Source organism: Thalassophryne amazonica, chromosome 20 (genome assembly GCF_902500255.1).
Source record: "Thalassophryne amazonica chromosome 20, fThaAma1.1, whole genome shotgun sequence".
Lineage (NCBI taxonomy): Eukaryota > Metazoa > Chordata > Actinopteri > Batrachoidiformes > Batrachoididae > Thalassophryne > Thalassophryne amazonica.
In genome coordinates this window covers 47,221,941-47,240,186 of record NC_047122.1, presented here as the reverse complement: position 1 = coordinate 47,240,186, position 18,246 = coordinate 47,221,941, and the positions used below count along the sequence as shown (strand labels likewise).

The following is an 18,246-nucleotide window of genomic DNA, read 5'->3' as shown; positions in this document are numbered from 1 at the left end:
ACAATCAAGACCAAAGAAATCAGGATCAGAGATGAAAGGCCAAAGGCCAGATTGGGTTCAAATGAATCACGATTAAAGATCAAAGCAGGTCACAGATCAAATGCACAATCTGCCCCTTGATCTAGATCATCAACAAAATGCAATGGCTTGTTTCTTGACAAAAGATTAAATGGTAAATGGACTGCATTTATATAGTGCTTTTCCATCTGCATCAGACACTCAAAGCGCTTTACAATTATGCCTCACATTCACCCCCATGTCAGGGTGCTGCCATACAAGGTGCTCGCTACACACCAGGAGCAATAGGGGGTTAAAGACCTTGCCCAAGGGCCCTTAGTGATTTTCCAGTCAGGCGGGGATTTGAACACAGGATCTTCTGGTCTCAAGCCCAACACCGTACCCACTAGACCATCACCTCCCCCAATTAATTTCTCCAACACGTCTCCCTGAAATAAATTCATGCCATTTTGAAATATCTCACAGACGATGCAACAATCAGAGAGACAGCAATGAAAGAACGACCTCCTTTATGGAGGTTAAAAAAATGTGATTGCAAAATTTAATGCATTGATTTTCTTTTGATCATCTATGCAGGGATTTTCATCAGATTTTTTTATTTCACAGTTTTGCCTGTTTTTTTCCAATATGAATTGTAGCAATTACATTGCCAGCTATTTGGAATTTAGATTTGATTTAAATCCAAATGTTTTATTGCTGTTTCCCCGCTTTATTTGTCCATCCATAAATCAGTGCGCACGGTGTTACTACTTTACGCTAAAACGTCTAACCGGATGCTGTGTGTGTTTTTTCATGTAACTTGACAGATGATCGCTTGCTGGGTTCGGGGGCAGGACTTCTGGTCGTGTCCGTGGATTAGTACCGGGGAACAGAGGGAAGCACAGGCCGTATTTACGAGCAAGGCCGTCGTTTTAGATTTTGCGTGCAGTGAAAATGCTCCATTGCGTCCAGTGGATGTTGTATCTGTCGGTTCTGGTGGCGTTCGCCGCCTGCGACGCGCCCCCGGTACCGTTAGATGACATCCTCATTGAGAAAACTTTCGTGCCAGAGCAGTGCGTGCGCGCAGTCAAAGTGGGAGACTACGTCAGGTATCACTACAACGGGATGTTTCCGGACGGTAAGAAGTTCGACTCCAGGTGAGTATCGTACCGTGGATGGACTTGGTTCTCACAGTGCAGACCGCACGGACCGTGCGCACGGCGGGAACAGCGCCGTGCGCGTAAAAGCGAAGTGCGCGTTTTGTGGGTTGACCATATAAGCCACGCAGGCAGGCTTTAGATCTACACAGTCTCATCAAATGGCATCAACCCAACAACCTTCATGCAGGGATGCAAACGTCATAGAGTCTCAGGTCTAAACGTCAGATGGGGCTCCTAGGTCATGTGCATTTGTGTTTTTAATTTTTGAAACGTTAGCTAATCAAATCGTAGGTTATGGCCAAGAGTTTAGTAGGTCTTGGGCTCAAATCCACCCATGCCTACTTCCTTTATGCATGGAGTGTGTGCGTGTTCATCAAACCCCTCCATCCAAAAATATGCTTAAATTCATACTATTGACAATCTCAAGATGGGGAATTGGTACCTATAGGTGCTGGACTATGTCTGCTCACTGCCCCTAGTGGGTGCATTGTGTCTAACTAAAATTAGGATAGATTAAATAGAGCAAACACATTCAGTGTGTATGTAATGCGCTTCTTCTAAATTAAGGTACCTTGACACTTGCATGAATTTGATGCCCACACTGCCCCGCAAATTGGTCGTGCTAATGTGTCCCACTTGACACCACACTATATAAAATAATCATTTCGTAGCCGATGGCACATTTGCTCTTAGAACTTGGCTAATGAAACCATTGACTCATCGCTCCCAGAATCACAGAGAAATTATCTACAGTTATAGGTTGTCTTGTGCCCATCATGCGGTGGAGATTGCATTTGGAATCTTGTCTCAAAGGTAATTGTAATGGATTGGTAAAACAGTTGCACTTTCATTCCTTCTTATGAGTTAGATGATGTATCTGTACAGTTATGTTTATTATAGATGTCGTCATAACACGCATTGACATGCAATGTTTTGAAATAGGTTGTGCAAAGCTCATGACTATTTCACAAAATTAATGCGTGCCAGAAGTTTTGAACTTTTCAAAATTTTCAGCTATCCATGGTTTATGGACAGTTTATGCACAGTTTAAAAGAGGTTTACTTATGTGCAGGCCAGATTGCGTGCCAGTGCGGGGGATCAAATTCATGCAAGTGTCAAGGTACCTTTATGAAAAAGCATCAGTAGGTCCAGGTTTGTGATTGCTGCCTTCACTGAGCTATTTAAATCAGGAGCTAGTAGTTCTGCTGACCAGCACACCGCCAGCTTCACTCGCCAGTGCTAGAACAGTGGTCCAATATCTAATCCGTCCGACACCAAAAATAATATCTATGTGATCGAGGTCTAGACCTGCGTTTGACCAACTGTAAATTCAATTTGATTCAGTTGAGTTTAATTATGCAGCGCCAGATCACAACACAAGTCTCCCCAAGGAGCTTCACATAAAGTAAGGTCTAACCTTACCCAGCCTATGAGCAAGCACACTGACAATAGTGATCAGTAAAAAAATCCCTCAGCTTTTATTTATCTGTTTTATTATATTATAGGAAGAAACCTCAAGCAGTCCAGACTCAGTGGGGTGACCATCTGCTTTTGCCATACTACCAATATCAAAATAGCAAAACAAAGCACAGCAAAGAATTGTCACACATGCAAAGACAGAAATGATGCAACTAAGCAAGCTGTTGCAAGGACCAACCACTCAAGGGGTGACCCTCCTGTCCTGTGCGCCAACAGCATTTCTTGTATATTCGTCTGTGAATTGTTCTGTGAACTGTTCTGTAATTTATGTTTGTAGCATGGCACAAGCAGAGGGTCACCCCTTTGAGTCTGGTCTGCTTAAGGTTTCTTCCTCAGAGGAAGTTTTTCCTTACCACTGTTGCTCTGGGGGTTGGTAAGGTTAGACCACCTGTGTGAAGCGCCTTGAGGCAACTCTGTTGTGATTTGGCACTATATAAATGAAAATAAATTGAAATTGAAAAAATTGAAAATGGGCCATCCAAATGACGAAGAGCAGAATCCCAGCAAATAGACCACAGTTGACGAGTTGGCAATCGATGTTTGCCCGGTCACAGAAGGGTAGAATGCGTTACAAGAAGTGCTAGTAGAATAGCCAATCTGTAGTCATGGTCCAGATTAGGGATGGGTATCGAGAACCGGTTCCTTTCCGGTATCGTTAAGAAATGATTCGATCCACCAACATCAATAAGCTTTATGTTTAACAATTCAGTTATCGGTCCTTCAGAGTGGCCGTTGTTTTTGGGGGGTGTTTGTCAGGAAAATGATAATTTCTCTACACTGATTACAGACCCTGCAGCGGGTCCGTAATCAACTTTTCTGCAGCGCGGCTTTGCTTTGAACCTTGAACCAATTGAAACAGTGGTTCGCAGATTGAAGCAATGCTTCGATCTATTGCTTCATTTATTCTTTCTTTCTTTCGGTTAATTTCCCCCCGATAAAACCCTAACGAGCATACGTCTGTGAGTATTATTTACATTTTCTATGTTAAACCGACCTGTTATGGTCTTCTGAAACAGTTGATAGATGTATTTTATAACTTAAAAACGGGAGCGATGCTAACGCGTTAGCATGTCTATGGCATTTTCAATGTTAAAAGTTAGCATTAAGCAGTTGCAGCTTTCATCACGTTCGGGTGCATTTGTTTTCAAATTGTAATATTTCTTAAATTTATTTTTGTTTATATATTAATAATCTAATGATTATTATATACAATTTTAGAGAACGAGACAAAAAGAACCTGAATAGAGACAGAAAATATAAAAGCAACTAACAATGAACATAAATAAATAAATACATACATACATACATACATACAGAAATAAATGTTTCCTGTGAACACCTAGTGACTCTTACACCTCCATTTCATCCCTGTCTTATTTAAGTTTAATGAAAGTTTGTTTCGGTCAAACCATATTTTCAATGTGTTAATTTCTTCAGTGATTTCCTCCAGAACTATCTGCCAAACTAGAAAACTGCTGCATCCTTGTAAGAGCAGAATACTACTGGACTGAATTTGAATAAGGAAAGTTGTTTTTTTTTCCTCACCTAAATGGATGCTGCACTCACTCCAGTTTATCATCTGGAATAGTCCCAGATTGCATTTCAGAGGTTCTAGAATTGAAACATTTTCATGCAGGTGGTGTTGGGGGGTAATTTGGGGTTTCAGCTTTTTTTTGTTTTTCACCACTTTCATCCTTGAATATGTCAATTGTAAGTAAGTAAGTAAGCTTTATTTATAAAGCGCCTTTCACAGACCAGGGTCACAAAGCGCTGCACATGGCATACAAAAATAATCTAAAAATAACATACGAAAACAATAAAATACAATATTAGGCTAAAAAGCTAACTTAAAGAAATGCGTCTTTAGTTGCGTTCTAAAAGTATCTATACAATCCAGAGAACGAAGGGCACAGGGAAGCTCATTCCAGAGGCTAGGCGCCACCGCTTTAAAAGATCTGTCCCCATGAGTTTTAAAACGGGTCAGAGGAACCATCAACAGGTTCTGATTGGACGACCTGAGGCTCCTGGAGGAAGCATAAGGCTGGATCAGGTCCCTGATGTACTCCGGTGCCTGTCCATGCAGACCTCTAAAAGTCAATACCAGGATTTTGTAATGAATCCTGTAGGAGACAGGCAGCCAATGCAAAGTATTAAGAATAGGAGTAATATGGTCCCTCCTGCGGGTGCGGGTAAGCAGGCGTGCAGCAGAATTTTGCACAACCTGCAGGCGGGCCAACTCCTTCTTATTCAGACAGGTGAAGAGACTGTTACAATAATCCAAACGCGATGAGACAAATGCATGAACAATCATCTCAAGCTCTTTTAAAGTCACCATCTTACGGAGCTTAGAGATGTTCCGAATTTGGAAAAAACAGTTCTTAACCAGGTAATTTGTGTGCTGCTCCAAAGACATTCCTCCATCCAAAATGACACCCAGGTTACGCAGGCTGCTTTTGACCGTACAGCTTAGGCTACCGAGATGCTGCTTAATTCCAGGTACAGCACTATCTGGTGCTACAATCAGAGTCTCAGTCTTATTGGAATTTAACTGCAGACTGTTCTCAGTGAGCCATTCCTTAATTTTGGCCAAACAATTTGTGAGACAGCAGAGTTTCTGTGGCTCAGTTGTCTTAAAAGAGCAGTACAGCTGCAGATCATCGGCATACAAATGATAGGACACATCACTGAACTGCTGGATCAGCTTGCTGAGAGGAAGGAGATACAACGAGAACAAAACAGGTCCCAAGACCGATCCCTGTGGCACACCCCACAGAAGATCTGCAGATTCAGACACTGCATTGCCCACCGTCACACTAAAAGTTCTACCAGTCAGGTAAGAGGTAAACCACTCTAAAACACAACCTGACATTCCAAATCCCGCAATCTGTTTATCAGAATGCCATGGTTAACGGTATCAAACGCCAAAGACAGATCAAACAGAACCAGCACAGAACATTTGCCAGTGTCAGCTGCCATCATCATGTCACTAGACACCTTCAACAGGGCTGTTTCAGTAGAATGAAACTCACGGCACCCAGATTGAAAAGTGTCATGGATGTTGACCCTAACCCTGCAAAAACGATCTCAATTGAGCACAGACTACCTTTTCCAAGACTTTGGCCAAGAAAGGGGTTTTAGATATTGGCCTAAAGTTCTTGAGCTCTGTAGAATCCAATCCAGCTTTCTTTAACTGTGGTTCCACAATGGCATGTTTAAAATAACAGGGAAACACACCACTCGACAAAGATATATTAAACATTTTAGCAATGTAGGGCCCGATGGAGTCAAATACATTCACAAACAGTTTAAACGGAAGAACATCCAAAATACCAGAGGATGGCTTCACTTTATTCATGATGGTTGAGATGTCCTCTACAGTAACAGGCTCAAATGAGGCCCAGCACTGAGTGGGAGGTTCCCAGTGCTGGGGACCATGGCATGGAGGCAGGTTGTACAGGTTGTAATTGTGAGTCACTTTCGTGCGGATTAAAGTTACTAACTGGGACTCCTGTCTTGTTGCGAAAAAGAAACGAGAATCGTCCTCCGTTCTGTTCACACAGCTCCAAACGTTGCGCGGCTCTCTGCTGAGTCAAGTTAGAACGATAGAATCCAGTCTGAATTAATAACTTCAAAGTGAAATACTGTTTTGTTTATTTTTATTTATGTCCAGAGATCAAGGATACAGTGACCAATTTCATATTTATTTACTTTAAGACTCAATGAAATACATAGAAAACCTGTAAAGCCTACTTTTAGTACAGAATTCACGAGGTATCGATAAGGGAATCGATAAGGAATCAGATCGATAAGCAGAATCGATAATGGCATCGATATCCATAAAATCTTATCCCATCCCTAGTCCAGATTATATTGGACTCACAGAAAAAGCATCTGAACGGCAAGTATGTGGTAGAGATTATAACCTGTGTTTGACCCATGGGTATGCACTACCAAAAGTATCAATAGGACCACCGGTATGTGGTTGAAGTTTGAACCTGTATTTGGCTGACCGTGAAGTGCTAGAAGAATAACTCTTATGTGATGAAAGTCCAGACCAGACCCTTATTTTATCCATTGCAAATACTCTACTGGAAGTACCATAAGAATAGCCAAAATGTGGTCAAAGTCCAGATCATACTGGACTGACTGCAAACTGGAAGCATTGGAAGAATAGCAAGTACACAGTCCAGGCCCAGACCCGTGTTTGACCCACTGGGAAAATGCTACCAGAAGTGCTCGAAGAATTAGAAGTATGTGGTAGAAGTCTAGACCTGTATTGGGCCCTCTGCTAATTATAAGTAAATGGAAGTTGCTGAAGAAAAGGCAGTGTGCTATATGTCCAGGTTCAGGATTACAGCAATGGCTCACTTTTAATTACCTTTAGATGCTGAGATACACTTTTCAATGCATCTTTACATAGTACACTCTGGAGTCCTTTTTGATAGATCTAGTCCACATCTTGTGAAGGCTTTCTTCAAGTGAGGCTTTGTTTTCCCAGTGCAGGTATTACATGTGATGTACAGTACATGTACAAATCTGTTCCGTATTCTTAATATCTTGAGTTTCTACAATAAATTTTAACTCTAATTTTAATTTTTAAAACTAATTTTAATTTCAAAAACTTTGAACTCCCAAGCTAGTATTTACTAAACTCATAGAAAACCAGGTTCTTCATAGGGTACGTTGTCAGGCCCGGATCCAGACCGGTTTGGACCGATGCAGTTGCATCTGTCAGATTTTTTTACGCATCGTTCATCACCAGTAAAAAAACAAAAAACTCGAATAGTGCCGAACGTGTCCCCGCGGTGAACACAGTTTTTGATTTGATCCCACAATGCACCGCACAGGTAGATCAAAACAAACATAGCGTCAGTCCTGTTGAGTTGATGATCATGGCATCCAGGAAAAAAGTTGTTGTGCAAGGAAAATTGGGCGCTTATTTCAGCAATAAACGGTGAGTGGTTTATAAATACTTTTCACACAGTAGTGTGGTTTTAAAAGTATTCTATGATGACTGAAATGACATTTTCGGTGGTTTTCCGAATAAAATCGTTGGTCAATTGATGGCTGCAACTTGGAAAAAAAAACACTCGCTCAGTCGCTGTCGATTGTTGATGCCGAAGATATCGGACATGCCACATGCATTGATTGTAAAACTATTTAATTTATCCATAAATCATCATGGAAGTATGCCTGGTTTAAGTGTATTTATGCCACACACCAACTTTCAGATTGGAAAAATTTTATTTATTTACTAAACACATGTATCCAAACGAAGGCACCCATTTGGTCACGTGGCATAGGACACTTTCCGATAATCAAAGAAATTAAATCATTGTTGACACACAGAACTTTCTTCATATTTTAAATACACTGTAAATTAGTAGTTATATTTTTCTTCTGCAGCAAATAAATACTATTAGAAATAAATTCTATAAAATTCCAAAAACTACACTGTAAATTTGTAGATTTTTTTTTTCTTCTGGAGCGAATAAATTCTGTAAAATTCTAAAAACTTGATTATTTTTAAATTATAGGGAAGTTCCACAGCCATGTGATACACAAATAAAATAAAATATGAATAAAAGAATGAAGATTATTGAATAACAAGACACGTACGATTTTTATTTTATCATTGGGCAAAAATGTATCTGTCAGATTTTCACTCTGGATCTAGCCGTGGTTGTGTTGAATGACTTTATGTTGTTAACTGACTTACAAAATAAGGAATATGTTTGTTTGCGTTCCAGTTACGATCGCGGCAGCACCTACAACGTCTTTGTTGGTAAGAAGCAGCTGATTGAAGGCATGGATAAAGCTCTGGTGGGGATGTGTGTCAATGAAAGAAGATTAGTCAAGATCCCACCACAGCTTGCCTACGGAAAACAGGGATATGGTGAGTACGCTACGATTTCTCTGATATAAACACATCAGAAGTTTGGATTCAGTTAAGACTGCATATGCATGTCCATTACCGGGTTTCATAAAGGGATGGCACTTAATCTTCTTGGGTGCAACTATAGGTACCGTAGGCATAGCTTTGTGAATAGCTTTTGGGTTTAAACCCCCTTTTGAAATGTTCTACACATAGTTATAAGGCTTTTTATGCTTTGGACCAAATAAACCAGTTGGCTAAGAAAATGATTCGCTCTTATGAAACATTCAAAATACTAAATGACACATTGCTTCATACAAGGATTACTGTATTGAAATGCTCAAAACAGTAAACGAACTAATTACTTCAGAAAATGATTCACACTTTCAAAATGCTAAAGGCAGTAAATGATGTGATTGCTTCAGAAAACAATTCGCAGTTTAAAAATGCCATTATTACAAATGAATTCATTCAGATCAGTGCAAGAGGCTCAAGACAGGAAATTAAATAATTGCTTCAAAAAAGATCAACTGTCTTTAGGTACTTAAACCTGAAACAACTGATGCAGGAATTGATTTATTGTTTTGAAATGCTGTAAGCAGCAAGTGAACCAATTGCTTCATAAAATGAGAAAGTTTCACCATGCTCAAGATATCAAATGAACCAATTGCTTTACAAAAAGAGCCAGATTCACAATGCTCAAGGCAGAAAATGACCCAGTTGCATCATAAAATGCTGTCTTTATGTACTCAGACGGAAAGAATTGATGCAGAAAATGATTCACTATTTTGAAATGCTTGAACTGTAAATTAAATAAGCATCAAAACACTGTGAAACAAAATAATTCAGCTTCAAAAGGCTGGAAATGCTCTTTCAGCAAGCTGCTTCACTGTTTCAAAGTGCTCATAAGCCACAGTGAAACAAGTACTACTTTACCAAAGGATTCAGTGTTTTGAGTATTCTGCAGCACTGAATCATTTGGCAAAACAACTGAGCGTTTTTTAAAACACTGAATCAATTGCTTCAGAACATGATGAATTCTTTGGAAGTGTTCGAGACACAAGTTAGTGACACTTGCTGGGCGATGGGGATGCTTTCTTGAGAAAACGATACACCGCTTTTAAAAGTTTCTAAAACAAAAAGAAACATTTGCCTCAGGAGATGCTTTTTCAATTCAAAACACTGGAAACACAAAATGAGTCGCGTGAGAGGGCAGCGAAACTTTACAACAGGACATGGCAAAGGAGTGTGTGCTTTAATATGTATTTGCGGAAGAAAATGGATGGATGAGAAGATAAGTGAGACCGGTGTGTGTGAACAGAGGAGGCGTGTGTGGACACGTCAAAAACCGAGGCCTTGAGCTACAAAGCTACATGAGAGAATAACAAGAAGAGCGAGAATAAACATGAAAAGAACATTAAAGAAGAGAGACATTAGATGGAAGTTATGTTAAATGAGACAGTTAAACCCATTAAAGGTCTGTCACGTCATCAACCCTGATCATTTAATCAGAGCCTTCTCCTACACAGTTTGTTCTGCAGCTCCCACACACCTGAAGAACGTGTCACAACTTAAAAGAAAACCTGACATGTTGCCTTCTCCAACGGCACAGAGAAAAAAGTTAATTCAATACCTGCAAATGACATCAGATCAGTAAACTGTACACATTTTTTTTTTTATTATGTTTGCCAACCAAATGAAATGAGATAGGAAAATAATGACGTGTAGAATTTTAAGACCTATAAACAAAGCAGCAACCTCCAGTGTTGAAAAATGAAGCCCACACAGATGTGCCAAAAGATGCAGTTCCTTGACTGGGCCATGTGAGGCTGGTTCCAAAAGTGAGTTAATCCCCATACATGCTCATGTTCAAACTTCATAGCAGAAAGCAAGTTGTTTACAGACTAGTACAAAAAGTGATTTTGGTATCTATGTACCATAGCTAATTTTCCTGTTACTGGTCCCAGACAGGTGCAAATTTTATATAACTAATCAGTTTAAAATCTTTTAAACCACAAAGTTATGCATAATTAGGGGCGTGGTCACGTTCAGTGACAGCTAGTGGGTCGGTCTAGCTGCTAGCACAGGCGGCTATCTGAAATAATATGGCTTGCTGTGCAGTTAATAGTACTAACAGACCTTTGAAGAAGTCAGTGCTCCAATATTCCATTGAGAGAAATTTTAGTATTATTTAATTTTCATTCTACCACAAACTAGCAGGTATCAGTGGCTTGGTGCCGTTAGCATCACTGATGATGTCACTGTTATTAAAGAAATTTGCCACTTATAGTTTTAATGTGTGCACCTAAACCATCTTTACAAAACCAGCACCCAATCGGGCAAACTATGTGTTAATCAAACACCCAAACCAGAGTTACCCTGTTAGCTTTAGCTTGCTTGGTACCAATGAGTTGATGAGTGTGTTCTGCCTTCTTTCATCTTAGTTAGGCAGAGTGAGGCACTGCCAAGATGGTGACATCTAGAGTCGTCCCAGTTGGGGTTCAAAACTGCTCTTTGGAAAACCAGTGGGTGAAATTGTGAAGGGTTTGTCAGGTACAGTGCAAAGTATTCACAGCGTTTCACTTTTTCCACATTTTGTTATGCTACAGCCTTATTACAAAATAGAGCAAATAATTTTTTCCCTCAAAATTCTAATCACAACACCCCATAATGACAACATGAAAAACAAGATTGATGGATTGCCGCAGAGATGATTGTCCTTCTGGAAGGTTCTCCTCTCTCCACAGTGGAATGCTGGAGCTCTGACAGAGTGACCATCGGGTTCTTGGTCACCTCCCTGACTAAGATCCTTCCCCCCGACCGCTCAGTTTAGACAGGTGGCCAGCTCTAGGAAGACTCCTGGTGGATCCGAACTCCTTCCATTTATGGATGATGGAGGCCACTGTGGTCATTGGGACCTTGAAAGCAACAGAAATGTTTCTGTACCCTTCCTCGGATTTGTGCCTCGAGACAATCCTGTCTCAGAGGTCTACAGACAATTCCTTTGACTTCATGCTTGGTTTGTGCTCTGACATGCACTGTCAACTGTGGGACCTAACATGTAGACAAAAGCTGAAGCACTTTAAAGATACAGTTTGGTGATTTGAAGACCTTCAATCAAAAAAAGTTTTCAAAATTGATTGAACAGCTTCGGAATAAAATGGACACCAAGATACCAGGTTTATGAGGATCAATAGACACTTTAAAATATGACCTCACTATTTTGTCAGGACGCCTAGACTAGCCAGAATGTAAACACGACGTCGCAGAGATGAAGAGTACGTTTACACGTGCAAGAGTTGGACGTTCAGGGAGGAAACCTGGATCTGGTTGTTTGGACAGCGCCGAGAATGACATGCACTTGTCTCCCATCCAGGTAACGTCATTCCTCCTGACTCCATTCTCCATTTTGACGTTCTGCTCCTCGATGTGTGGAACCCAGAGGATGGCGTTCAGATCAACACCTACTACACTCCGCCCATCTGCTCCAGAAAGGTGGAGGTGTCTGACTTTGTGCGCTATCACTACAATGGGACGCTGCTGGATGGGACGTTGTTTGATTCCAGGTTTGTTCTGCGTAAAATTCCATTCGCACACATATGCCCCGATGTTTGATCTGATTGGTCTGTGCTTCGCTGTAGCCACACTCGTATGCGTACCTATGACACGTACGTGGGGATCGGCTGGCTGATTGCTGGTATGGACCAGGGTCTTCTGGGAATGTGCACTGGAGAGAGACGCATTATAACCATGCCGCCTTCACTTGGATACGGAGAAAACGGGGATGGTGAGTGTCATCATATGGGGGACATTGTTGGTTAGTAACTCCAAAACAAATATATTGATGTTAAAAATAACTGGGTGGCGTGTGTGTTGTGTTAATGGAATTTAGTCCGGATGTAAATCCAGGCTGGGTAACAATGTGCCAGATCTAGATCACTGTCAAAGTCTTGACCGAATAGTGGCAAAAAAATCATAACTTGGTGCAGACTGCAAGAGGTGATGTAGTTGCACCCTTTGACCATATAGGGGCAGTAGATCACCCATATACTTTCATCCACTCCATTTTCCCCCAACTATCATAAAAATAACTTTATACTGTGCATCTTGCACCTCATAAACAATGATGATAGGAGCTGATTCATTTCACCCCAAGGCTACATTTAAAATACCATTACAATCAGCATGTAGATGAGTAACAACAAATTAAACTAGCAAGGCCACACCTACATTTTCAAGTATCAGATATGTAGAGAAAATATTAAAGTCCAGTTCAATAACAATAACAATCCATATCTGAACCCCCCCCCCCCCCCAAAAAAAAAAAAAACATTTTCCTATATATTACATGCACACAAACATCTTCTAATATAAGCAACAGATTGGTCATTGTGGCATCTCACAGCAGCCTGTATTCAAGGTTCTTGAAATGGAGCAATACGAGTATCTCCACCTGGTGGACATGTACCATTAATGCAGGTTCAATCGAATTTAGCCAAAAGTGGTAGTAGCTACATTGAGCTCAAGGCAATCACAAGAGTTTTCAAAATATCCTAAACACTAATTCGTAGCAATTTAAGTGATTTTTTTTTTAAACAAATATGTTAAGAAAATTTGTTTTAATGAAACTCTTTTGTAGGTTGGACCCCAAAATACTGTACACAATTTTTAATTTTTCCTTTAATAAACAGAAACAGGGGCATTCTGTTCTGTTAGCAATTGTTGGTTTGTGTAATTGGTTGCCACCGCATTTATTATTTATCATTTTGGGGCCTCAAGTTTTCAGTCCAGTCAAATCCATGCATTAATCTGCCCCTGCTCAACTAATATCTTTTACAGAATTGTTGTTGTCATGTCAATTTTCCTGTCATATTATTATTGATTGGAGCATTTTACACATTTCTTCATCACTCCATCCTTCCGTCTTCTCTCTCCAGGCAGTGACATCCCCGGACAGGCGTCTCTGGTGTTTGACGTGGTGCTGCTGGACTTCCACAACCCCAGGGACGGCATCACAGTGACTAATCAGGTGGTTCCAGAATCCTGCATGAGGAAGACGGTTGCTGGAGACTTCCTGCGTTATCACTATAATGGCTCGCTCCTCGATGGAACATTTTTTGATTCCAGGTGCATATTTATTATCTTCATTTACTGCACAGAAAAAAACACCTGATAAATAAACCATCACGGTAGAATAGAAATTTCAGCGTGACTTCATGTTATGCCTGCGGTTCTTCATGTAATCTGAAGGGGGCAGCAGCTCTCTACTGTTTTGATGTAGTCTGATGAGAGGAAATGGAACTTAAAATACCTCAACTGGAACAACAGTTGCAGTTTCCTGATTCCTGGGGTGGTGGCCAAGTGGTTAATGAGCTTGGTTTCAGTTCAGAAGGTTCCAGGTTCAAATCCCACCCCTGCCACATTTCTCAATGTAATGTGGAGTTGCGTCAGGAAGGGCATCCAGCGTAAAACTTGTGCCAATTCAACATGCAGATCCACCTTGGATTTGCTGTGGCGACCCCAAGTGCAAACAAGGGAGCAGCCGAAGGGACTTACTATTGTGTAACAGTATATGTCTGAAAATATTTGCTGCGTCTTCCATGTTGTGTTAGTTTTGGCAGTTTTGAAGGAAGAGTTGAAGGAAGAGTTTAAAAAGTGTCAATAAAAACTTATAAAGGTACTGAATTATCATTAGTCCTATTAAAAGCCATACTTTTAAAAATTATAAACAAAAAATTTGCATAATATGGGCTATTCTGCTTTATTAAACAGTTGGACTCATATGTGGTAAAAGTTAAAAGCTACAGTATGTAGGATTTAGGTACGTTTAAATACACCCCGCGACCCGATCCCGGATTGGCAGTTGAAGATGTATGTATGTAAATAGAAGAAATGGAAAATAAAATTCATAACCATCTGTTCATTGGTGTACCTGTGAGAATGAATTGGTGTTATCATAAAAATGAGACCTTCGTAGCTACATGTGAACGGACCTCCTCATGTAGGCCGCCATCAAGGGCGCAATTTAGAACTAGAAATTGGGGGGACAAAGTGCGAGGCCGGCAGGGCCGAAGCCCATAGGCTGGGGGTCTGGGGGCCACTTTAGGCTCCCAGAAGCCAACGGTTTCTAGATAAACTCAGATGCATTCTGAGCATCCAGAACAATAATTTTAATGTTTTGAGAAGACCATAAAGTGGACACCATTTGACTTATGCAATTTGAAACTGTGGATATAAGTACTTTATTCTGAGAATAGCCAGCATTGATTTTATTAACATCCTGGTGTAAATAAGGTATCACCACATGTGTAGAACTCAAAAAGAATGATAGGTTGAGTTTTCATTAAAAAACAACTGCAATGTGGTAAAATGTATTCATAAATATGAAAGAACAGGCTCTTAATAATTATTAACTATCACATACTGTATTTTTTTTTGTCAAGATTTGTTTTTGCATAAGTTTGATAAAACAAGAGATCATAAGTTTAGAATAAATTACTTATCATGAATTTAATTTTCAAAGTGGCACTAATGACAACACTCATACTGAACATAATTTCACTTGCATAGACTGATTTTGGAGATCAAGCAATAATTGCAGATGGGCTTTCTGAGGTCCAAGATAGCTTTTCTGATTTCCTTTTCTAACTTTCAGAATTTAGTAAATTAGCATATGGTCCATTGACACTTATGTGTAGACACTAGTCCCTAGAAGCAAATATTTTTGGTTTCAGATCTGGGCAAATGCAGTCCCAGAAAATTCAAAATGTGACAAACAAGAAACAGGTGTAAACAAGTCAATGCTGCTAAAAATACAAACTTGCAGAAACAAAGATACTATTCTGACATGGTTTTGCACATAATAGTACACACATATATTACAGAAGGTGGGGGGGGAGCATACCATATTCTGTCCCCCCTGGTTGAAAAGGTGGGGGGGACATGTCCCCCCTATCCTCCATCAAATTGCACCCATGGCTGCCATGTTGATACAGCAGCCAGAAAGGCCCATACTGACGCCGTCTTTCCCATCTTGCAGCACAGTTAGAAAACTGAAGGAAAAAAGAAGAGGAGTCAGTGATTGCTTTCCTATATACTGTTCACTAATGCAGTTTTTTTAGTCTCCTTTGGATTGGACAGTGCCTCTCTTTCATTACCTCCACCAACGAAATTGGAAGAGGTTATGTTTTCGCACCTATTTGTTGGTTTGTTTGTGAACAGCCTGAAGCCCACAATTTTTCAAATATTGCTATTAAATCTTTTACTGAAGATTCATATCCTGATTGGCAAGAACTGATTCAATTTTCAAGGTTATACATAGTAACTTCTCCTGGCTCTTTATGTAATTTGCTGCCTCTTACAAAGAACCACACTGATATTTTCCTCATTTTGAATTTATTGAAGGTCACCTTGAAAACCAGGCCTGGGTTTTCACAGACAGACACCATCTTGTGAAAGACCACGCACATAACTGACACAACACTTTTATACAATGTGGGTGTTGCAGTGTTGTGGTTAATTCGATATGTTACTGGCGCTCACAGATAGGGGGAGCCCTCCCTGTATCTGAAACTTGCACATGTGTGATGGAAATGAAACTTAACTCTTATGTTTAAACTTCAAACCAGATCTCAGAGACTTCTAATCAAATAACAAAGGCAAATACTTGATCACTAACATAAAATAAGGAATTAGCACAGATATTATCCAACAACATCAAAGGGCAAAATCAGGAAATCTGGAAATCCCTATCTTTGATACAAATTTTCAAAAATTCATAACTCTGACAAAAAAAGATCACTTTTCTTTAATTTTTGGCAGTGTTATATAGGATGGTATCCTTTATCACCTGACAAAGTTTGATCCTGATCTGATCCAGATTACAGATGTTGTGGACATTTAAATTTAACATTGAAAACCCCATTTAATGTATATTTTACATTATATCCTAATCAGACATGCTTCAATCACTCTCATATTTGAAAGTGAGGTGCAGACTGGCACTCACTATTGCCTGAAAAAGTTTGATCCAATCTGATATGGATTACAGTTTTTGTGGACATTTGAATTTAATATTGAAAACCCCATTTAATGTAAATTTTACATTATATCTTAATCAAACATGCCCCAATCACACTTATATTTGAAAGTGATATGCAGACTCGCACTTACTATCACCTGACAAAGTTTGATCTGGATCTGATCCGGATTGTGGATTTTGTGGACATTTGAATTCACTGAAAAGCCCATTCGGTGTACATTTTGCATTACAGCTCAATGAAAAGTGCCTCAATCACTCTCATTTGTGACAATGAGGAGCAAACTGGCACTCTGAATGAATAAATTAAGTTTGATCCGCATCTGATCCCTATGGCGGATTTAGCAGATATTTGATTATTGAAAATCCCTTTGATTCAGGGAAGCTCATCTGCATGCTCGTCGTCCTCATCGGGGTCTTGACCTGACTCCAGTTCGTCGTTGTAACCGATTTGAGTGGGCAAATGCTCACATTTGCTGCCATTTGGCACGTTGGAGAGGTGTTCTCTTCACGGATGATGCGAAGGAGATGTGTTGCACTGCATGAGGCAAATGGTGGTCACACCAGATACTGACTGGTATCCCCCCCCCAATAAAACAAAACTGCACCTTTCAGAGTGGCCTTTTATTGTGGGGCAGTCTAAGGCACACCTGTGCACTAATCATGGTGTCTAATCAGCATCTTGGTATGGCACACCTGTGAGGTGGGATGGATTATCTCAGCAAAGGAGAAGTGCTCAATATCACAGATTTAGACTGGTTTGTGCACAGTATTTGAGGGAAATGGTGATATTGTGTATGTGGAAAAAGTTTTAGATCGTTGAGTTAATCTCATACAAAATGGGAGCAAAACCAAAAGTGTTGCGTTTATATTTTTGTTGAGTATATATTTTGTATTATATTTCAGCTTATATTTCCACTTTTAACAAGATGTTGACCTTGAAATTTTTTTCTAAGGTAAAAATTTGTGGAATTGGAAACTAGTGTTGGTTGATGTTTGCGCTGTACGAGCACGCTGCTCTAGTATTTGATATGAAACATGAATTGTGTTGCTTACTTGTGTTGAAACTTAATGAAGCAACATGACCACTTTCTCCTCCTGATGTAATTCTGTCTGTCGGTCAACCCTCCTTGCTTGATGTCTCATTTCCTCTACACACTTAAAATATGCTCCGGTTTTGCATATGGGATCGAACAGGAAGCGCGTCTTCCCACAAACACTTTTCAACTCCTCGTATTCAGAATTTCATCACAATATGTCAACAGAAACATCTCTGGATGCAGCTCTGGTGCACTGGGCTTAGAACATAATCAAATGTATTGCTTTGATTATTACTTTTGGGATGTTATTCATAATGGCTCACTGCCTTAATTTAAACAGTTTGATTAAAAAAAATTTTTTAATTCCCACATTGATGGTTTTCTTCATTTTCCTCAGTGCAGCAGCAGGATCATTTGTGTTAATTGTGTTCTTCCATCAGTTACTCTCGTAATCATACCTACGACACCTATGTGGGTCGGGGCTACGTGATCCCTGGCATGGACGAGGGGCTGATCGGCGTGTGCGTCGGGGAGAGACGCACGATCATCATCCCCCCACATCTCGCCTACGGGGAGGAGGGCACAGGTAAACTTGTGTTTAGATATCTGTGTGTTAAATAAGAGCAAATTCTCCTTTTTATGCCACTTCACGCATCT

General features: G+C 40.1%; 1 protein-coding gene across 1 annotated transcript in view; it reads left to right on the top strand.

Annotated features, from left to right (window-relative positions):
* Positions 1-829: 829 nt before the first annotated feature.
* The window catches only part of fkbp9 (FKBP prolyl isomerase 9), a 29,173-nt gene continuing 11,756 nt past the window's right edge, over positions 830-18,246 (top strand). Inside the window, exons 1-6 of the mRNA XM_034160793.1 lie at positions 830-1,154; positions 8,387-8,532; positions 11,888-12,077; positions 12,153-12,298; positions 13,449-13,638; positions 18,030-18,175. Of these exons, the coding sequence (XP_034016684.1) occupies positions 952-1,154; positions 8,387-8,532; positions 11,888-12,077; positions 12,153-12,298; positions 13,449-13,638; positions 18,030-18,175 (1,021 nt within the window). The 5' untranslated portion in view covers positions 830-951. The remainder of the gene's footprint in view (positions 1,155-8,386; positions 8,533-11,887; positions 12,078-12,152; positions 12,299-13,448; positions 13,639-18,029; positions 18,176-18,246) is intronic.